Source organism: Eumetopias jubatus, unplaced genomic scaffold (genome assembly GCF_037043125.1).
Source record: "Eumetopias jubatus isolate StellerSeaLion01/CBP00866 unplaced genomic scaffold, mEumJub1_p1.0 scaffold_4, whole genome shotgun sequence".
Classification (NCBI taxonomy): Eukaryota; Metazoa; Chordata; class Mammalia; order Carnivora; family Otariidae; genus Eumetopias; species Eumetopias jubatus.
The window spans coordinates 58,910,569-58,933,875 of NW_028274810.1; the positions used below are offsets into that span (position 1 = coordinate 58,910,569).

The 23,307-nt window shown below is 43.9% G+C and overlaps 1 protein-coding gene across 10 annotated transcripts in view; it reads right to left on the reverse strand.

The window, feature by feature from the left end:
* The window catches only part of FGGY (FGGY carbohydrate kinase domain containing), a 418,161-nt gene that overhangs the window by 52,452 nt on the left and 342,402 nt on the right, over positions 1-23,307 (reverse strand). The window contains exon 16 of one of the 10 annotated variants that reach the window (XR_003609900.2): positions 22,802-22,852. The exons of 8 other annotated variants lie outside the window; for them this stretch is intronic. Coding sequence is in view for 1 of the 2 variants with exons in the window: in XM_028106804.2 (XP_027962605.1) it covers positions 7,990-8,082 (93 nt within the window). In the remaining variant the exon portion in view is untranslated. Of the gene's footprint in view, positions 1-5,972; positions 8,083-22,801; positions 22,853-23,307 lie in introns of those variants that run through there. One more of the 10 variants, XM_028106804.2, reaches the window with a different exon arrangement.

Here is a 23,307-nt window from a genome sequence, read left to right on the forward strand (position 1 = left end):
TCATCATAATACACCTCCCTGCGCTCCCCTCCCCCACCGAGAGCACACACAAATATTCTACCATAACAATGCCAAAATTTCTTAGCCTGCATTTATTCTGACAAAGCCCTCTAGTCCTGTAGAAGCTGTCTAAGGCAGGCCATCTCCTCTCTGAAACAAAATCTCAGATGGTTTCTAGGCAGGCAAAGTGAACTGAAGGCTTAAGGCCAACTTTTCACATAATTCAATTTAAAAGAAACTTCCATATGCCTGAAATCTTTAGATAATGGAAAGAAAAGTGGATTTTCATCTCTTCGTTATTAAAGTAATTGGCTCAAACTCTCATTTCATTTTGTACTTGTAGGCACAACCCAGAGTCTGTAATTAGTTTCAAACCACCAAAGTAGAAACAGAATAAAACCTCAACTAACTGAAGGACCTTTTTTTCCTTGACATACTTGGCTTTCAATGGCTACAGGCAAAAGGCACAAATCCAAAAGAGTAAGCTTATGACTAGGACTTGTTTAAAAAACAAAATAACTTGCGAAGTATGTCTTGGGTGAGTCCAATATGAGATCCTTACCAGCCACCTTCTCTATCTCTACTCCTAGTCCCGCGTTATGAGAGACAGTATCCTGGATGAGGGCAAAAACCCCACTGGTCAGAGGACAGCCCACCAGGCTCATCACTTGTGTGCCAAGGTAGGCACCAGAACTCTCACCAATAAAGATGAAATAAAAAACACCTTTCTGTGAACTTTCCTTTAACCAGAAATGTACATAAAGTCATTCTACCATATGAGCATGGGAGTAAAACATGGCTCTCTCCGGAGTGGGGACTCCATCTCGGAATATCTTGATCTATATATGGGTAATTGGTGCCACACTCAATCACTGGACACGTCTTTGGGGAGTTAACCCCTCTGAACCTCAAATTTTCCACCTGTTGAATGATAATAATGGTGTCTGCCTGTGAAGCCCTTATCAAGGTGAAGTGAAATAATGTCCCTAAACCCCTAGAACAATGAGTGTCTAGTTTGTTTTTTTAAAAGATTTTATTTATTTATTTGACAGAGAGAGACAGAGGCGGGGAGAGGGAGAAGCAGACTCCCCACTGAGCAGGGAGCCCGATGCGGGGCTCGATCCCAGGACCCTGGGATCACGACCAGAGCTGAAGGCGGACGCTTAACTGACTGAGCCACCCAGGAGCCCCAGTGTCTAGCTTATAAGTGATGATGTGTGTTGCTTTCTTTCTTTCTTTTTTTTTTTAAAGATTTATTTATTTATTTGAGAGAAAGAGACAGGGCGGGAGGATGAGAGAGAGGGAGAGAGAACCTTAAGCAGGCTCCCTGCTGAGCATGGAGCCCACATGGCTTCGATCTCATGACCCTGAGATCACGCCCTGAGCCAAAAACACGAGGTCCGACACTTAACTGACTGCGCCACCCAGGTGTCCTTGTGTGTTGCTTTCTTTTATAAACATACTTCTGTAGCCTGTATTTGTACCTGACATGGATCTGGCAAATAGCTGTCTTCCTGATAAATGGTGAATACCTCACTGCGTGAATGAACTGTCTCACCAGCGATTCTTTCTGTAACGTCAACGTCATAAAGTCAGGAATGATACTTTCTGTAGTGATACTTACTATGGAGCCAATAATCAGTCATTTATTGAGCACTTCCTGCTGGTCAGAGGCTGTGATCCACACTCACACACATCACTTCACTGAGTTCTCGCAGTCGCCTAAGGTAGGCCTTCTCTCAGCTCCACTTTACACATGGAGAGCTGAAATGAGCAATCTTCTAGGATGGCCCAGCTAGCAAGTAGCAGAACTGGATTGTGAGCCCACATCCTTCTGATTGCAGAGGCCATGCTCTTAACTGCTAGGGCACCCTGTGCAGTTATTTTACAGCATATTTAAAATACAAAAGGCACTTTTGGCTTCTTTTGTTAAGAAAGACTCAACTAGGGTAAATGAGGCTTCCTGTTGCTCCCCAGAACAGCCTCATCCAGTTGGGCTGATGGCTACCAGGAACAAGGGGGACTGGTTGAACTACCAGGCACTGGCCTTGAGAAGGTGGCTGAACAAGTCATTGAGTCCTGTTCTGAGGAGCCAGCAACATCAAGCTGGTGCGGATGCCAGGCATGCACAGGAGGAAGATCCTGGCTGCTGGGCTGCAGGCTCATCTTGAGTAAAAGAAGTAAAAATGCCCCAAGGGCAAAGGAAATTATTCCAAGAAAGGGAGCTGGAGGAGTGGTCCTGGGTGCCAGTCCTACAGTGGCAGGAAGCTAAAACCGAGGGCATGGGGAGTGGCCAGGAGCCCGGAGGCCAGGGGTGAGGGTCTGGGGTCGGGATGCAGTGAAAGGTTCTAGACAGGCTGTGGGAGATACCAGGCTGTGGCAAGCCTTCTGACTTCCAACAATTCCCAGGGATTTGCTGGGCTTGTTCCTCTAGGATGTTTCCAGTTCCATCTCTTCTCTCTGGTTCTTTCCCATGATGCCCCAACAGGAGCTTTTCCTTTCTAATTCTGCCCCATGTTCAAGGCCCCCTCGCACTGGACCATCTCCAGGAAACTGTCCACGCACCCCATGCCCCTGGTCCATTCTCCTGTCCCACCTCTTCAGATTCACAGGCACCTACAATCTGGACTAAAGAACTTTCGAATGCTTGCCATTGTTCCAATATTTTGATTTTTTTCACCCCACTTAAGACTGTAATCCTTTCTCGAGTAACAGCTAAGATTGTTTTCTTTAATGTCCGTTTCAGCATAAAAAAATGTTCTAAAAGCTCCAAGTAACTTTTACTCTGAGGGTTCCCAAATGGAGTGTAAAAATTCCTGGGAGCTCAGGGGTGCCTGGCTGGCTCTGTCAGTTAAGTATCCAACTCTTGATATCGGCTCAGGTCTTGATCCCACAGTCGTGAGTTCGAGTCCCACATTGGGCTCCACCCTGGGCATGGAGCCTACTTAAAAATAACAATAGTAATAATAAAAAATTCCTGGGAGCTCAGAGGTCGGGAGTGGTTTCTTCTTTTAAATGAAGACAATAATACCAACCTCAAAGAGTTGTTTGATGGATTGAGATAACGGGTATAAGTCTGCTGAGTTGAAAAGACAATCTGGCAGAAGAGAAGGAAAAGGCATTTGGAACTGATAGGGGCCTAAGGCAGAAGGAAAAGGAATTCTGTGGGGGAATGTGAAGAATTGCTAGTGAAACTGATGAAGTCAGTGTCTCCTGTGTGTCAGGCACAGTGCTAGGCGCTTCATCTATATGATGTACAGGACGCTGGTGAAGAGCACCCGTCCTGGACCCAGGCTACTGAGTTCCAATCCCAGTTCCATCTGCTACCAGCTGTGTGAGCTGTTAAGTTATTTAAAATGTCTACGGTGTATTTTCTTCAACTTTAAACTGGGATAATTTAAAGCAGGAGTTGGCAAATTTTTTTTTTTTCTGCAAAGGGCCAGATAGTAAATATTTCAGGGTTTCTGGGACACAGCTTCTGTTACAACGACTCAACCCCGCAGTTGTAGCGTGAAAGCAGCCACAGACTCTATGTGAGGAAACGGGCATGACGGTCTTCCAATAAAACATTATTTGCAAAAACGGGCAGTGGGCAAGAATCGGCCCACAGGGAGTGGTTTGCCAACCTCTAATAAAGAATCTCCCTCATGAGGTCCAGAGGACTGAAGAGCTAATAAAGCTTATGCTGTTAGAACAGCACCCTGTACACAGTAACCACTCCACAAAGGTTAGCTGTTATTATTATAATGAATCCGTGCAATAGGTGTTGGAATGCCCTCTTCCAGGGAAGAAAACCAAAGTTCAGAAATGACTGAATAACTTCTCCAAGACCCGGTGTCTTCTACGAGTGGCAGGGTCAGACTCGGAGCACAGACTTGTGGGACTCTAAAGTCTATAGCTGTGCACTGTGCCTTTTGTCAACTTCAAGGATCTTATAAGAACCGAGACCTTATTTCATAGACCCAAAGGGAAACTTGCTCTAGGCCTGTATGTGCAAGTGTTTTGGGACTTGACTCAAACACAGGACACACACTGAAATCAGGCCTGAGATCCAGATGGGTATTGTCGGAAAAGTCCCCAGTTTACTTCCTTTCAATCCTGATTCCAGTCAGTGGAGAACAGGTGTGGAATCCGTGTTCACTACCCTCTTGGGCGGTTACACAGTCTCAGCCCTCCCTGGCCTGGGCGTCGGTTTCCTATGACACCGGTGGATCAGCTGCCTTTGGGGAGCCCTAATTAAGTGCACAAATAGGGCAGCCTTCCCAAATCCCAAATTAGTTCTGCTTTGGAATGCCAGAACTTCTCGACCATGGAAAAAGGCTTCATGCCCTGACTCTTAACAAACCCAGCAAGTTCAAATGCATTTCTGAGGTGGGGGGTTGGGGGTCAAGAATCCCAAGCTGTTATGTGAGAAGGCAAGGAAAGAAAGGGCTTTTCTTGAAAGGGGGAAACAAAGGGCATGCAGAAATGTCACCAAAATACCCTGCAAACTCTCTAGCTTGCCCCAAGTTGTTCTTTTGTCTGAAATCCTTGAAACTGTGATTTATGTAACTGTTTCCTCAGGTCAACGACTGGCTTCTTAAGCCTGAGACTATGAAGCCAGTGACAGCAAAGATTTCTTTCCATATATCAAATACGTGGAATAAAAAGAAAAAAAGAATCCCTGTTAAGTGGTACAGACTTGGTGCATTTCAAAAGTAGCCACCTTTCGGTTTTATCACTATTTTTCTCTCCTCCTCTTCTCCTTCTTCCTCCTTTCCACCTTCCACCCTAAAGCCAAGGCTACCACTCAGTCTATTCTAGGGAAAGCCTCGCTGGTTCTATAGCTGAGAAGACACTGTAATGATGGGTTTTGGGCATGTGGATTTAACGGCAATCAGCCGTCTCCTTTATGTTTAATTCCACATCTTCTGGAGTAAAAACCAGTTAGGCTGCAATCCCCCAAAGGCACTGTATGCGGTCTACTTCCAGAGTTCAGTGGACCACTGTGTTGATATATTTTCCCTCATCAAAGGATGGAAAGTGGCTTGGCCTTCAACTTGATGTTCCTCCAAGACAATGCAATGGTAGAAGCCACTGGGCTGGGAGTCACACAGATCCATCCGCCACTGTCTTTGAAGCCTAGAATCTAAGTGGATCTTCTGGGCTCCAGGCTGACACATGCAGCCCTTCCACTGGCCGCCATAGGCTTTTCTGCCCAGGGGAATGACAGCCTCTATGGGGCTTGCTGTCTCAGGAGAGATGAATGGACCTTTAATTAGGGTGGCCATAGTTTTATTATTATCCCAATAAAATTCACCTTTGAGTCCTAACACTTTTTTAAAAAAGATTTTATTTATTTATTAGAGAGAGAGAGAGAGAGAGGATGAGAGAGAGAGCACGAGAGGGGGCAGGGTCAGAGAGAGAAGCAGACTCCCCGCTGAGCGGGGAGCCCAATGGGGACTCAATCCTGGGACTCCAGAATCATGACCTGAGCCGAAGGCAGACACTTAACCAACTGAGCCACCCAGGCGCCCCTGAGTCCTAACACTTTTAATGATAGATTATTAATAATTATACCAGGACATAAGACATAGGCTGGGTCTGTATGGGATGTATTAGCGCCCTTCCTCGGGGGCTGTCAATGGTTGGGCGGTTTGGGGAAATAATTGTCACCAGACCCCGTTCTCTCTAGAGTCACAGGAAACGGGGAGGTTTCAAACTTTTAATTTTGATTTCCATGCCCTTATTTTGTGTTGCCTCTTCTGACAGACTGCACCAGAATTCAGACTTCACAAAAGTGATGATGAACCTAGAAAATACTGAAGCATACAACAATACCCACTGTATGGAACCTTTCTGATGCTGGGGACTGGGGAAAAGGCTCCTTCCCACAAGCAGGAAGGGCTGTCTTCCTGTAAGGCTGAGCTTGGGAGCTCCCAAATTTTGGGCCAGGAAGATAACCAAACCTTCTGGAAACCAGCTTTTTATTTTGCCACATAAGGACTTTAAAAATAAAACGTATAAAAAAAACCCCACCCCTCAACATTTACTTGGACATTCATTATGCCATAGTGAATAGGAGATCTGATAAAAAAAAAAAAGTTACTGTGACCTCAGAATAGATCGATTTACATTTAGCTTTGTTAGAAACTCAATACACTCCTCTTATTCTCTCTATTCTCATTGGCTAGTGAAACTTTGTTGAGGGCCTGCAGTGAGGGCCCGCTTCATGGGTGTGTCCTCTGTGGTGTCGCCCAGGGCCCCATGTCAGGAAGAGCCCAAGTGTGGGGCTTAGTGATCCGTGGTCACTGTCTTGAAATTCTTAATAATTTTATTTTTGAATCTGTGCTTTGCAAGTGAAGGCTGATGGGACAATGGAGTGTGGGCTGGGGGGTCTGCTGCCGCCTTTCCTTTCCTGGAGCTGATTCTTGACTGTCTGCTCCCTGCCTTCTGCCCTAATCCACACCCCACTGCTGACCCTGCACCTCGGGGGTGGTGACAGGGCTACATGAGGTGGGGGGCATGCAGGGGCAAGCACAGGTGTGGGGAGAGCCAGGCCAGGTGACGAGCCTGGGGCGTCTCAGGGTGGGGCAAGTCAATGGCTCTCCCTGCCACCTCCACTGCCACGGGGTGTGGGGGGAATCACTGGGAAACTGGAACCCCTGGAGGTCACCTGTCAGCCAGGAGCCAAGGCAGCAGGCCTGTGGGAAGAGGAGACTTCCCTGTCCCTGGCCAGGGCCTCCCATTCTCATTTGGCACTGGATCCCACAAGTTATGCAGTGGGTTCTGCCTGCAGTAGCCCTCAGTGACATCTGAGAACTACTGGACTACTCACAGACCCTGGTCCCTAAATAGCTCCCCTTTCCTCTCACCTGTGAGTAGACTCTGTGATTCCCAGACTTTCTTGGGGAGGGCCAGTTTCCCCCGGCGCTCGGCACTGGCTTGTTGGGAGCCATTTTATACTTGGCCTGGCCTGGGTGGCAAACTGTCATTTTTACCATCCTTCCCCGGTGGGCGGCACTTCACGGTTTAGAAAGCACTTTTCTCCTGTTTGTGTGTGTGTGTGTGTGTGTGTGTGTGTGTGTGAATGCACACACACAGGCTCATTAATCTCACTTTCTCCAGCTGGGGGAACCTGAAGGAGTTTATACTTCAGATATTCAGACAAATCTAGGTTCAGGTCCAGGTCTCTCACCTTCCAGCTCTGTAGCATGGAGCAAGTGATTTGCCTTTTTCTCAACTTCGAATTCCTCAATTTGTAAAAGGAAATATTAGCATCTACCTACCACAAATATGCTAATTTACAGATTAAATGTGGCTATATAGCCAAGTGACAGGCGATCAGTTAAGAGATGAGGAATGATGCCCCAGGCATCCTCCTGGCTGAGGGGACTGCCCACTGTTGCCCTAAGAAGGGAAAAGCCTTGGATAGGTGAGCGGCGAGAACTCTGGACATCAGAGAAAATGCTTCTCAAGAAACGAGATTTGAGCACACGGGCCTAGTTACTTTGACAGGTGAGAAGAAGTGCTGAAATTGGGGTTAGAGTAGAAAGCATCGAGTATAAACACAAGCTCCTTCCCATCGCTCCCACATTCCTGTCCTGCCTTTTGGAGAGGCAAGCCGACCTGTGATCGCACTGGAAAGGATCCGGAGGTAGGGCAGCATTAGACACATTTGGGATGAAGACCCTGATTCCAGTCTCAGGTTGTTTCTCTACAACCTTGGGAACATCGCTTCCCACTCGGGAACCAAATGTCCCTTTTAAACGTATTAGAACCAAATGTCTTTTAAGCGCATTAGACTAGATGACTTGCTCAAACTTATTTTGGCTTTGATAGAGAAAGGTTGGCTGTAGAAACATATTTTGTAACACGCTGGACATGCCTGCGGAACTAGGGTGGGCCCTGTCAAAGCAGTGGCCTCTCGTCCAGGGATGCTGCTGATTCCTGGAGCAAAGCCGTCGGCTGGGGCTCCGCAGTGGCGGATGTCTGAGGATTCCCGCATCTTCATTCGCGCCCAAGGCACATGCACATCCTCGGAATGGGCTGTGACTGACTTCGTGATTCAACCATCTTCATGTGGGGTGTTTCAACGGTCACCTCCAAACAGAAGGAACACAGTGGGCTGTTGTGATGGGAATTCTGGGGAATACTATTTATGGCTGTGTTTTGGTTTACCTTTGGCCTAGTACACAGGGTACAGTTGGAAATGGTCTCAGCTGAAAACACTCTTTTGTCTTTCAGGGCGAAATTTTACATGCAGCCTTTTGGCTCCAGGCCTCTAGTGCCCCTGCCCCTGCCTCCTCTAGTCTCTCGCAGAGAAACAGGGTCATCCTCCGCTCCCTCTCACTTGGCCTATGAGTCATTCGCAACAGAGGCAGGACATATATTAACAGCATCTCATGAAGGATTTGGGGCCAGACAGACCCGGGCTCAAATTCCAGTTTCTCCACTTTTTAGTTGTGTGACCCTGAGCAAGTCACTGAACCTCTCTGACCCTTAATTTCACCAGGTAAAAACGGGAAATAATAGTATCTACCCAAGAGGACTGTTTTCAGAATTAAAATGAGATGCATCACTGCAGATAGATCCTGATCGATCTGCTTAGTTGTGTTTTTCTCTCTGCCCTAATCATTTTGGCTTGTTCCATAGAAACCAAGCTTCTGTTCCAGATGCACCAGAGTGCACTGGGCTGGGGATGTGGCTGTACAGCCATTCCTTCTGCCTGGGGAACCCTGTCTGCAGGCAGGGATCCTCCCATAGATGGACAGGAGACGTGAGTATCAATAATAGCTCATTTTAGTAAGCATTTTCTATGTGCCCAATTTATTACCATTTCCCCCTTATAAGAAGCGTAGAGGTAGGCACCATTACCCATCCAGTTTTATAGATCAGGAAATTGCATGTTGGAGAGGTTAAGTACAAGGTCCCAGGCCCAAGAGTGGTAGAGGCTGAATACTAACTCAGTGTCTGGACTCTAGAACCTTCTCTTGCACTCACCAGCCTCCCTGTATGTTCACTCCTGTCCTTCTCCAGAATCATCACCAGAGTAGCCACCACTGATTGAATACCTATCATCAGAACAGACGTTATCCCATGGGACTTTCCCAGTAATCCCACGAAGGAGCTGTTCTCACACCCATTTTATAAATGAGAAAGCTGAGGTCAGAATATGTAGGTCATGCAGAGTCAACTGGCCATGAAAGGAGGAGATGGAACTCAGACACCATTTATGTTCTCCTTGTAGTTCCTTGAACACTATGCCATGGGCCACCTGCTTTATAAACATTAACTCTTGTAAGAGCTCCATGAGGTAGGGTATACTAGAATTCCCATCTTACAGATAGGAAGACGGAGGCAGAGAGAAATTAAGTAACTCCCACAAGGAAGAGTGGCAGAGCTGGATTTTGAAGCCATGTAGTCCAGCTCAAGTGTCTGAGCTCCCAGCCTCTAGCACTATGTTGATATAAGAAGTGAACGATGCCAGGCAAGATGAGGGGAAGTGGGGAGGGTTTCAGATGCAGAGGCAATTATCTCTGCATGAGTAAAAGGCTCAGTGAGCCCAGGAACTACAAAAGTTCTGGGAGAAGAAACTCTCCACCCACATGGATTGAAGCAGTCCTCCAGAGCCCTGGCTTTCTCCTCCAAAAGGGGTCGGCCACCCTGGAGAATTTTCCAGCACTGAGCAATGGTGTAGGTGTTTTGTTTCCCTTAGGCCCATGAGATGCATCATGAGGAAATTGCCTTAGACTCTTGAGCAAGCTGATTCCACTATTCAGCTACAAAATCCTCAGAAGAGATGGAAGTCAACAGTTTTAAATGACCAGTTATATTTAAATATCCAGCGGGGGGAAAAAAGGCCTTTTTGTCAGGAAAGACAGAAACAAACATGTATTGAGTAGTGACCACATGCTGAAACGTGGGAGTTGTTAAACCTCATAATAACCTTTGAAATGGTGATTCACCCCATTTTACAGAGAAATAAACCAAGGCACAGAGCAGCAAAGTGATGTCCCAAAATCGAGTGGCAAGTAAAGGACCCTGGATATGGTCCAAGGCCCATATATACATGACTTTAGGTTGCATGCTCTCAGCTGATCTCTGTGGCCACTCATTTGCCTATGACTGATCCATATGGTTTTAGAATTTTTCCATAATTAATGGTGAAATTACCAAGAATGTCTGCATAAACCCACAGACTGTTCTGCTAACCTGGTGTGTTCTGGTCTAAAATGTTAACATTCTGAAAAATAGTTTTAGGAGAAAAAATACTTTACAGGGAACATTTCCAAGAAATCCCAAAGTCGTAAAGACAGAGAATAACAGATGTGAGTATATGAAAATTTAAAACTCCTGCACAGGACATCATAAGCTGAGGTAGATGGTATGGGACATATTATAAGAAAGTCTTCAATATATATGACAAACAAAAGATGGATATACAGAGCATACAAAGAACTCCAAATCAGTGAGAAAAAGGCAAATAACCTCATAGGAAAATGAAAAAAGGATATTAATAGGCCATTAACAGAAAACAGAAATCAAGTGACCAAGGATATAAAGAAAATGTTCATTCTTACTAGTAACAGAGCAAAGGCAAACAACAATGAACAGTCATTTTCTGCCCAAGAAATTGGCAAAAATGTTAAACGAATGACAATACCCAGTGTTGGCAAAGGAACAGGGATCCTGCTGGCAGGAATACAAATCGGGAGAGCCTATTTGGAGGACATTTTGGTCACAGTTAACAACATTTTAAAAATGCACAATCCTTCCAGTAGTAATTCTACTTTTTCATATCTCTCCAAGAGACATTTTCGTACTTATATATATAAAGAACCATACCAAGGAGGATCCTTGTATCACCGTTTATAAAAGCTACATACTAAAAACCACCTAAGTGTCTATCAACAGGACAATGGTTAAATAAATTTTTAATATACTGGGACTCTGGAATTACTACCAGTATGTAACAGACACGGGGCAGCTCTATGTGCAGTAACACACTCCAAAATGTCTTGTAAGTGAGAACAAAGTTGCAGAACAATTTGTACCATATGATCCTATATAGGCACATCTGTATGTCTGTGAAAGCATTAAAAAGGCTAAGAAAACATACACAACGTATAATAGTGATCACCTCTAGGAGAAGAGAGGTTTGTGCCTTTTGTCTTTTACTCTACAGTTCTATACTCTTGGAGTTTTCACGATGTAGGTCTACTCCTATCGTTTCTCACGTACCTAAAAAGAGCAATTTGGCCACAGAGACAGAGCCACTTGCCGTGTTCTCTGAGTTTTGTTCACCCAGGACTGAGAAATACTCTGACTCAGGGCTGAGGCTTCCTCCTCTGCTGAGGGAAGTGGAAAGCAGCTCTCTTGGAAGCTGCCTTTCCCTCCTTCTCTCTCTCGGTTCCAAAGGTGCTTACACGTCAGAACATGTGTGTGCACACGTACCCCCTCTCTTGTACATGGCGTCACTCAGAATAACTTCTGCATAGACTAGTGCATGGCTCGAGAACTTCTGAATCATGGACCAAAGTGATTCTTGTCATCTTGATAAAACTTGTACACAATCACACCCCGATACGACCACAACAAAAATAACAAATTGTCAGGCCCCGTCAGCACCAGCCTTGATTTAAACCACGGGGTCCGACGGGCACATATTGGATGTGAAGTTCCTTAAATAATGGCTCTGCTGGCCTAAAACATATCAGATGTTCCTTTAGCCCTAGCTCGCCCAAGACATAAACTATGTGTTCAGGGGAAAGCAAAGTCAAATGACTCATGACAGAGTTTGTTTTTAGTATGAATTATTTTTTCTGGCTCCTTGCTTTTAAAGACAGATCCTTTTCAGATGGGCTGAAGCAAGGGCTGCTGGGAGCTGGGCTCAGCAGCCTTGCCTTCCCACTGCTTCTGAAAGCAAAACATGGAGCCCCAAGCAGAGAGCTCTATTCCCCATCAAGTTCATGCCCATTATGCATCTTCTTCTTCTCAAACCAAACCACGTGAGGGCAGTCTCGTGGTAGCTGGGTGAGCTGATGGAAAGAGCACTGGATTTGGGGCCCAGGAAAACTGAGCTCCGTTTTCCGCCTGCCATTTACTGGTGGCGTGATGCTGGGAAAGTCATGTGACTTCTCTGGGCTGCAGTTTCCTCGGGTGTGAAATGGGCAGAATAAGCATCACGTTGGATGGTGGTGGGAATTCACTGAGGTAATCCAGTCAAGGTGTCTGCCCCCCAGGAGGCACTCACTTAATGGCCCTGGACTGGACTCCTCAGGGCAGAGATGGTGTTCTATTTGCCTCAGTATCCCCACTGTTTGCCCGAGAATGGGGCAGAAGGCAGAAAATACTTAAGGGACGAAGGCAGCAATGTACTTTGTACTTGCGACATGCCAGGCGCTATTTTCACTGCTTTATAAAAATTATCTCATTAATGCTGCAATTAACCCTATGAGGTAGAAAGAAATGCTATCCGCATTTCTTGATTAACGAAACAGGCACAGAGAGATTAGGAGAGCTGACTGAGGCCACGGAGGTGGTTAGTAGAGGGGCCGGGATCTGAAGGCTTGCTCTCTGGCTCCAGCCAGAGCAGGAAGAGGAGAGGGAACATGGGCAGAGTGGAGGCTCCCCGTGTGGAATCAGAGGGAAGGCTGCATCAGGAAGAGCCTACCTCTCGGATCACTTAAGAAGAACAGGTACACGGGAAGGAGAAGGACATCAGGAGTACGGTCATTCGTGGCCCTGCCAGAGCACAGGGAATGGACAACCAGAACCTACCCATGAACGTGGCAGATTAGGACACCTTCTCAGGGGGCTCTGGGCCTGGAGATGCCCACGCTTTTGAAGGAACAAGTACCTCAGGACAGAGCTGTTGCCCAAGAAGGATGAGGGAGCTGCCCTGCTGGTGCCCATGCATGTTCACCATCTCCCTCTCCTCGGCAGACAGAACTAAAATGAACACAGAATTCCAGGGCTGGAAGGGCCCTTGGACATTGCACTCCCCTGTACAGGTTAGAGAAACCTTACTTGCTTAGTGCCACACTACAAGTTAATGGTAGAGCAAAGACTGGAACCCAGATCCCTACTCCCCAAGCCAGCAATCTGCCTCTGGTGTCTAAAACACACCAGTAGCCATTGTCCCTTCTATGCGCAACCCTTGGATTAAGACTTCTTATTGCAATCATTCATCCATTCCATAATTTTCATTCAAGCAGTGTTCAGGAAAGGCAGGAATGTTGGCCACTGGGTTTTGGATATGTCCAATCCCATTGAAGAACCATTCCCAAAGATGAATGCTTAGCCTTTATCCCAATAAATCACTGAATAATCTACTAGGCAAGCAACCTTTTGAGTAAGAGTTTGCCTACAGGGAAATAATGGGGAAAATCTGGAACAGTGATTTATCAAGGTGAATTAACAAAATGCCTCTTGGCTTTATGCTTCCATCTCATGAGCTGCCCCTACAACATGTGTGTAGACAAAAGCGTTACGCATTAATTTATTCATTCATTCACTCAAATTCATATTTTCTTCCCAATATACAACTGAGTTCATTTCTGGGTTCATAAATCCTTTGTTCCCAAGATCTACAATTCTGCATACCCTCCCATTTCAGCCCCTCACACTCATACACATACACACACACACACACACACACACACACACACACACACACACACCTTTGTTTAATTAGCATTCCCAAACACTGTCTCAACTGTCATTCCTTCAAAATGTTTTTTTCTGACTCCTCAAGGCTGGGGGAGCTGTGTCATCTATCTTAGCACACGGCACATTCTATTACAGTTGTGTATTTCATTGTATTTCTCCTCTGCAATATTGTAAGAAACTTGAGCACAAGGACTGAGTCTCTCTTGTTCAGAATTCTGTCTGTGAACAAAGAGACAGACCTCGTGGCTGGCACATAGATGGCCCTCAAGAACCATTTGTTGAATAAATGAACAAAATAAAGAAAACGCACTGGAGAATGATTATGAATAGACTCTGCCCTCCAGTAGGCTTCCAGTCTAGTGGGAGGAGGACACACAAAGGAGAGTCACCATACATGTGAGAAGTATTATATCCAAGGTCTGCCCTGTGCTATGGCAGACATGACTCATGAATGACTGACTACCAATAAAGTTGAATTTCACTTATGCTGTATGTTCATCTTAATCTGACTTTATAGAATATAAATGTGTGGGATATGAGTGTATGTGGAAGACACACAGAGTGTAACCTTTCTCACTCCGATTCTCTTGCTTATGAACTTCCCTGTCCCCTGACTGCCATGGATGACACCTCAGGATTTTGCCATTACAGACCATTTCTTTGGATCCAGTGAAATCAGGGTCTGAGGCAGGAGAAAAAAAAAAAAAAGGAGTGCCAGAGAGCTGAGAAGGAAAGACAGAGAAGAGAGTCACATCACAGAATTCTCCTTGCTCAACACACTCCAGCCTCCCAGGTCTTTTTGCTTTTCCTCACATTCAAGTCATTCCCACCTCAGGGCCTTTGCACTTACTCTGCCACTAGAGTCTCATTTCATACATCTCTTCCTCGGGAAGGCCATTCCCACTGCTCACACAGCCGGTCCTTCACGCTCCTGTCCAGTCCCTCTTTGTTCCCGGGTGTTGCTTTACTTTACTTCACAGAATTTTTTGCTACCTGAAATCATACTATTTGTTGTGATTACTTGTTGCTACAGTTACTTGTCACGGGATTCCTTGCTACTGGAATATAAGCTCTAAGAGCGAAGACATTGCTTTTTCTTTCATTCTTTTCTTTTCTTTTTTGACATTTCTTTTTCAACAGACATAGCTGGAAGTACTGAGGGAGAAGAGATAGGTATCAAAGGGTGCAAGAGATGCACAAGCTCCCAAAGGGAAAGGCAGTTAATGGGACAAAGTGAACCAAACTGACTCTGAAAGTTCAAGAATTAATAATATTTGACTCTTTTATTGCACACTAATATGGCAGGCTCATGCAGGACATTGTTGAATTTTTGGGAATGCATAAGCTTCTGTGAACATACGTAAATGGGGACAATTTCAGTTCCTGCCCTATGACATTGTTGTGGTGACTAAATGAGTTAATTCATGTAAAGTGACTTGAACAGTACTCGGCATAGAGAAAGCATCAATAAATGTTGCCTATCATCATCATCACCATCTACAAAGAGGCATGACATACAGGTAGTATCTACTGATAAGAATTTTATGTATTGCTATGCACTCTATTTACTTTTTCATTTTAAAATGAAGCACAGAATTTTACAGTACACAAAGTTAAACCTATGTCCCTATTTTGAATTGAATACAGTACAAAAACAGTTTCATAAGAATTATTCATCAGTATTCATCATCAAAGGATCTTATTGTTTTTGATAAGCACATTTATGATTGTATTAATCAAAGATGCAAAAGCTCTAAGACATGGAAACGTGAATAACCATGTAGGAACTCGGAGAAGCTGGAAGAAGTGGGAATGAATCATCAGTGGAGAGGATACATAGGCTGACAGGCTGAAACAGAACTTTTAAGGACTAATACAGAGAACAGTGAGGAAAGCAAAGAGAAGGACATTTAGATATATGAGACACAAGAAATCAGCACAAGACAGTGAATCGAAGCACCACCGCCAGTAATTTTAATGAAATCGCTATGGGAAATCCCTGTTAACAAAGATAAAAACGGCAAACAAACTGCTGAAAACAAGAACAAGAGTTAAACACGTTAAATGAATCCAATGATATTTGTTAAGAACTTAAAAAAATCAGCCAAAAAAGAATGTATTACTCTAAGTTTGGCTCGTTCTTTATAAAACAGTTCTTCCTAGCTACAGCCCTTTTTGGTTTGTCGCCAGAGTGGAAGCCTGGAGGATGGAACTCACAACGTATGTCATCAGGCTGACCTTGCCTTCTCTCTCCTTTAACCCCAAGACCCACAAGCATTTTTGTCATTGCATCTGGAAGAACAGGGGGATTCCTTTTTTAAAGGGTACTGAGAACATTTCAGCAGCACATGTCATGTTCCTTAGAGCCTCTAGGTGTCGCTAGTAGAAAACGAACAGAAGCCTGAACAGTCAAAAGAAAAAAAAAAGGTCGAGTACATTTAGTACAAAACACTAAAAGCAATAACAGCTCAAAGGCAGACTACATTTATTACAGAAGCTACGGGATTTAGTATCTCTAAGACAATTATTAATTTCCTTTTTAATTCAAGTGCTCACCCCACAAAGAGACATCTCATTTTTCAGCCAGAAAAAAAATCTCAGGGTTGTTTTCTCACTCTAAAACATTTACACTGATGGGCTCAGTGCAACCCTACGCTAGGCTAAAAGTTTGCAGTATAGATTGTTTTATAATCAAGATTGGTTTGATAGAACAAAAGAACTAGCACTCAGAGTAAAAATATAAGACAGCAAATGAGGGTTGGTTGGGGTAAAAATACAGTTACGTTAGTTTGCTATTCAACCAAAAGCTGTAATCTTATTAAATATATTTAAACATGGTTTTCATTTAGATTTGGCAGCTTGATTAATGGGATGTATTAAATAATACCTGGCTGCTAAGAGTCTATTTGGGAATCAGTGCCACATAAAACACGCAACACGTACAATTCGGTTTTATTGTTATTTAAGGCTTCTCCGTTCTCTTGGCGGTGTGCACACACATATTAAAAATTAAGTACACACACTCACTGTATGCTCAAGCCTTTTAAAAAGCTTTCTCTTTAAACAGAAACATGCAATGGAAAATGAACTCAACTGGTGAAAGGTAATGGACTCATCCCTTTGGGGACAGCTGTCCTGTTCATCAAAAGAAAGGAGGGGAAGGTCAGAAGCAGGGAAAAAAAAAAAATTCCTAACTGGTCAAAGAGAGATGCCCAACTTCAGAGAGAAGCCAAAATCAGTTTCTACAGCCAGGCTTCCTTCTTTGCCCAAGTTGAGAGGTCGGATGAATGTGTTAGTGGCCAAATAAATGCAGGCAGATGCTGCCTGATTCCCAATTCAATAAAGAAACACTTTTATTTTTTTAATGGTGGGGGATCATCTGTCATTTTTTGGGGCATTGCATTAGGCACTGATCGAGGCGTAAGAGTTGGGGGGGTTGCTGGTGTGGTTAAGAACAACCAGGGAGATAGATAATGGGAATAATGCAAAGGGCCAAGTACCATAATACAGTTCTACTCAGTGTGTCTGATGGAAAAAATAATGTATCTGACACGCAAAAGCTGCACAATAATAAGCATTCTCTCTTTTCCAGTATCATGAATTTCCTTAAAATTCTCAGGCTGGAACAAGACATCTCAGAAAGGCCAAAATGTCAGATGACTCCACGTTACATCTCTGAACAACCCAGTGAAATGGGTCACATTATTATTATTATTGTTATTTAATTTGAGAGACTAAGTTGAAGCCCAGAAAAGTCCAGAAAATACCTTATGACTCAGAAGGAAAAAAGAGCAAGCTTTTTGGATACAGGTATCATTCTGTCTATTTACAGATGCCCAGATGGAGGCCCTGAGAGGTTTATCACATTACCCCAGATCATACATTTAGCAAGGCACAGAGGTTGGCACTGGAACCCAAGGCCATTTTACTCGGAAATCCACTTTTTAAACCCCTAATCCCCACTGCTTCTCTGTGGATGACTGAGGACCTCGGGACAGGAGTGGTGAAGGAAATTGGGGTGAGGGTGGGGAACACCGCGCACAATCTCAGTGATCTCCCTGTCACTTCCTTGCAAAACACTGGAGGAAGAGGGCCGAGTTCTTTTAGAGACTCCTTCCCCCTGCCACCATCATCCACAATTGAGTTGTCTATGCCCCTCGCTGGACAGAATGCATGGAAATGTTGAGCATGCTGAAGTCTTCACAGCTATATTGAGTACAATCAGGAACCACAGGGAGCAGGCTGTGCTGCGTTAAGAACATGACCAGGAAGACTGGAATTCGGGCATGCCCAACCACATGGATGAAACTTGAGACCATGATGCTAAGCGAAAGGAGCCCGTCACAAAAAGGCAGAGACTGTATGATTCTACTTACACGAGGTTCCTAGAGTCGTCACATTCACAGAGACAGAAAGTAGAATGGTGGTGGCCAGGGGCTGGCGGGGGGTGGGGGGGAAATTGTTGTTCAGTGGGTACAGAGTTTCAGTTTTGCAAGATGAAAAAGAGTTCGGGAAATTGGTTGCATAATGACGTGAATAATACTTAACATTACTGAGCTGTACAGTTAAAAAAGTGACAAGTTTTATGTGTATTTTACAATTAAAAAACAAACAAACAAAAGAATACAACTGGGAACATGTTCTCCAGGGGTCACTTACAATGGTCTCTTGCCTGGCACGGTATGAAACAAGACCTTCTGAATTTTTAGATTTGTGGAAGTAAAAGTCCTTTTATGGTACGTCCCGGCTACTTTTCTGGAAAGCAGGAAGTCTGGAGGAAACAGGGCTTTTTTTTTTTCAACATGTAAAATTTTATATCTGCGTGTTTTATATGAATTCTCATCTTGGTTTGATCAGCTTAGACTCTGAACAAAGCACTTCCCCTCTCTTGGGTTCCAACTTCCTCATCCATAAAAAGAGGGTGTTAGTGAGGTGATCTCTGAGGGCCCTTTCAATTCTCAGATTCCGATTCCTGTTTTTCCAAATGCGAACACTGTCTACCTCTTCAGTGTACTTCATTTATTACTGATGTTCATCAGAACATTTTTGCAAGCCACTAGTTGCTTCTGAAGTACCTACTCATTGCATTTTTCCCAAGGGCTAAAAAGCAGGGAGGAAGGATGCAGGAAGAGGTAGGCCGGCAGGAAACAGAAGAGTTAAAAATGTCCTGGAAGGAGCACTGGACTGGGAGTCTGAGGCTATGAGGTTCAGTCGGGGACTCTGTCGCTTACTAGCCATGTGAATCAGAAAGGAAGGAAGCATTTACTGGGGTCTTCTCTGCATGAGGCACTTCCATACATATTATTACTTTATAATTTTGGCAATTCACACACCACCTTCATAACTGTTTCCATACCCAAGTACTACCTGTAGTTATTTATTATGTATAATATTTTTTCTAAATTCTGAATAAATCCCTTTTTCTCTTTCTTTTAAATTGCTGTGTTCTACACACTAATGCCCATGAGAACCCAAGTATGATGCTGGTTATAATTTTTTTCTAATACACATAAAATAAATATAACTATTAGAAAAAGAATGTCTGCTTGCCAGCTAAAGTCATCTTGGGTACCAATGGTGGTGTATGTGTGCATCTGGGAGATGCCACATTATCCTACGTTATTGCCAGTTATGGCTGCTGGACACTTGAGCCACAGAATTTAGTAACCTATCCAAGTTTGAACCAACACACAAAGCAATGTGCTGGTTCATATTCCTCTTGTCTTTAGAATGAGTGGGTTCTATAAAATAGAATAGAGAGTACTTCCAAAATTTTCCAATTTCAGGGACATTAACATTTCCAAAATTACTTTGGAGACTGACATACAATAAGCAAGTTTTTATTTTGCCAAGGAAGAACTCAAGAACCTTCTCCTACAAGGTAATTAAAAAAAAAAAAAAAAAAAAAAGCAGAGGACTTTCTACAGCAAATGATTGGGAAGAGTACTTTTCAGGATAATGTAAATCATTTAAGAAAAACATTTATGATGTTCTGCTTCCTTGTCTATGTTTCTCAGTCTGGTGAAAACTCTGCAACGGGCCAGCCACAGACAGGCTCAGCACCTATGGGCCACAGATACAATGGGAGATGGCTCTGGCATCAGTCAAGTCTAAGTTCAAGTCCTGGTTGTGCACTAACCACATGTGCGCCTTTTTTTTTTTTTTTTTTTTTAAGATTTTATTTATTTATCAGAGAGAGAGAGAGCACAAGCAGGGGGAATGGCAGGAAGAGGGAGAAGCAGGCTCCCCACTGAGCAGAGAGCCTGAAGTGGGACTTGATCCTAGGACCTGGGATCATGACCTGAGCCAAAGGCAGCTGCTTAACTGACTGAGCCACCCAGGTGTCCCCACATGTGTGCCTTTGTGAAGCCTGAGCCTCAATCTTTCATGTGTAAACTGAGGCGACAGCTCACTGTGGTGAAGATCAAATGCAGTGAGTGTAGAAAGTGCCTCACACAGTGCCTGGCCTGTGGTAGGAGCCATGACTTACTTTTTTAACCTTTCTCTCTAGTCCTATCTCACCAGGAGGGTTGCTCTCAAGACACAAGATGGCGTCGCATGGGAAAGTGCATTGAAAATGTGTTCTGCAGCTCTAGTCGTTTCTTTGGATCTCAGCTTAGTAGCTACTTCCTCTGGGAAGGGAAACTTTTCTTGACCCACCAAGTTGGATAAGAAGCCGCTGCCCCTGGTACCACGGTGCTCTGTGCCCTGCATCTATCTGTTCACTTGCCACACTGTATTCAAATTGCCAGGCAACTTCTCCCTTACCCCAGGAGGCCCCAAAGAGCTCCCAGAGAGTGGGGACGACATGGGTCTTACTTATTGTTGCTTCTCCCCCATCTTGCATATAGTTGCTGCCAAATTCAGCACTGGTGCACTTTTCATTTGTTAAATGTACACATTAACTGATGGGAACATTGGCAGAATTTTTCAAATCTGCTTTGTCGTACTGCTTGTGGTATGCTTGATGCTTTGGACCATGGGTTTATGGCAGCATTCCCAATGTTTGGTCCTAGAAACTATAGCAAAGTAAGATGCTCCAAAGCTAATTCTTTGGTCAAGTAAATTGGGGAAGACTATGTTCCCTATATGCCTCCCCATCCCAGGAAATTCACGATGCATGTTTACATGGTAAAGTCTTATGAGACCTGCTATAAAGATACCTAGTTATCTTGAACATAGCATTTTCCAAATGAATTCCTTTCAGGAATACCTTTTAATATACTGAAGACCACTCTTTGGAAAACTCTGGCCTATACAGAACTCGAGCTCTGAGCAAATTTTTCTGATGGTCTTTGTCCTGGTTCTCCTTCCTCCACTTAAACCATACAGCCAGAATCACAGGTGAGACATAACATATTGGGCTGGACCAAAAGGCAATGCAGACAATATAACCTTTGAGAAAACCAGACATATGCATGAGCTGACCAGTCCAGGAACTGACCAAAAGTATTTCGACAATGACCAGAATGCCCTCATCTGTGTCTCACGTCAGAGCTTTCACACTTCCATGCATAGATGTCACTGCAACTGCTCTTCTTCTCCTTCTCTTCCATCATCATCACCGCCATCACCATGACCACCATCACCATGACCACCATCACTGTGACCACCGCCATGACCATCACCATGACCACCACCATGACCATCACCATGACCACCACCACCATGACCATCACCACGATCACCACCACCATGACCATCACCATGATCACCACCACCACACTTCAGTTATATGGTACATGGTCTGTGCCAGGCTTTGCTTTAACTACAGGTTATTACAGTATTAACGTATTTAATCCTCACAACAAGCTCATAAGGGAGGCACTAGTGTCAACTCCGTTTTCCAGAGGTGGAAACTGAAGTGCAGAGAGATTAAGGAAGACTCACATTTTGTAGGATGGGTAGACCATTTACAGATCAGTGCTAAGACATCTTACTGATTAAGAGTCTGAGCCTGTGCATTTCAGTGACTGTTCCAAGGTGAAGCTGTCCATATACAGCCATGTCTGTCTGATTCCAAAGCAAGCCTTGTCTACCACATCAGGCTTCCTCCTGCTGTTAATAATACTTTATCTTTGTGAGTTATTTTATGTTTCCTAAGGACTTCCATACCCTTCATTGTTTTTAAATCTCCTCACCACGCTTTAGACAAATATGATCACTTTATAGATCTTAAAACTGAATATCAGAAAGCTACCACTAGTTGTAATAACAATGATATTAATGATAGCTACCTCCCACTTTTGGCAAACTTATTGTTCAAGGCAAAAAGAGCTCAGAAAGAAAGGGTAGATTTGGGGCTCAGATGCAAGTCTTCTGATGCCAAGTCCAGAGTTTGCTCCACCCTTGAAAGGCGGGTCTCTCCAACAAGATTAGCCCAGCTGTGGTAGGGGAGAGAGGTTTACAGCACCAGCTCGGCATTTGGTTGGTGTGGTTTTTAAAGTAACTCAACATCTGTCATTAATTAGAGTTCCTGTTGCCATGGTGATGGTTTATTATTGCTAGGCTGATAAGACGGCCAATTCAAGAATACTATCTTTCTCCTTTTACCCCTCACTCTCCAGTGAAGATTTTTTTGCTTTCTTTCTCCTCACCTATCAAACGTAACGGACCTTTTGCCACAAAGCATGATGCAGTGTTCTCAAACAGGGACCCCTGTTGGTTCCCTGGAGATAATCTTTGGAATTTTTTTTTCCCTTTCACTCAATGCAGAGGCTCTGTCAGGACAACTTTGATTCACATTTCATTTCTCATACTTATTAGCTCTCTGAACAAGTTAATTATCTTCCCTGGGCTTTACTTTTTCATCTGGAATAAGTGATAAAGAGGCCTAATGGGCAAGTTTATTTTGAGAATTTGATGTAACAAATATGAAGATGTTAACACAGGGCTTGGAAGGTAGTGGATACTCAAAACATGATAGCAGAAGTGATCATTAACATAACAGCAATAATTATTATTTACAAAGAGATGAGATGAAACAGGCATTTAGGGTTGGGGACTTAGGTCATTTTGCCTTCACTCATTCATCAATCATTCTAATTTGTTCTTCCACTGCAACTGTCCTTTTTCTTTACAGCTCTTAACCCCGGGCGTAGTGTATATTTATTTGTATTTATTTATTTAGCTGTCTCTTAACACTCACCTGTAAATGTGATGAGAACTGGTACGATGGTTATTTTGCTCATCATTGCACCTAGGGGGATATTTGTGGAATGAAGCAACAAATATTTACCAAGCAGCTATTACACTGTCAGTTTCTGTGTTAGGCACTGGAGATATGGAAATAATTAAAGCACGATTCTTACCCTTGAGGCATTCACATAAGGGATCTATGAAAATTGACAAAAATAAAGGAAATGAGGCATTCATTCCAACTCCAGAAGGGTTTTTGATAAATCCAGTGGCATAAATGGAATTAAATTTGCAGTAATCTTATAGCACAAAGCATCAATGTGGTGGGTGGTATGGATATCTCAAAGCTCTAAGTGCCAAGAAGGATTCAAACTGGCTGTGTTAAGCCCCCCAAAGTAATTAGAAATTCTCTTTGAAACATAGAGTTTATAAAGAAAGAAAGAAAAAGAAAAGGAAAGGGAAGGCCTTTCAGAGGGCTGGCTCCCTGGCCCCTCCCAGAACAGTCTGATCCCCTCT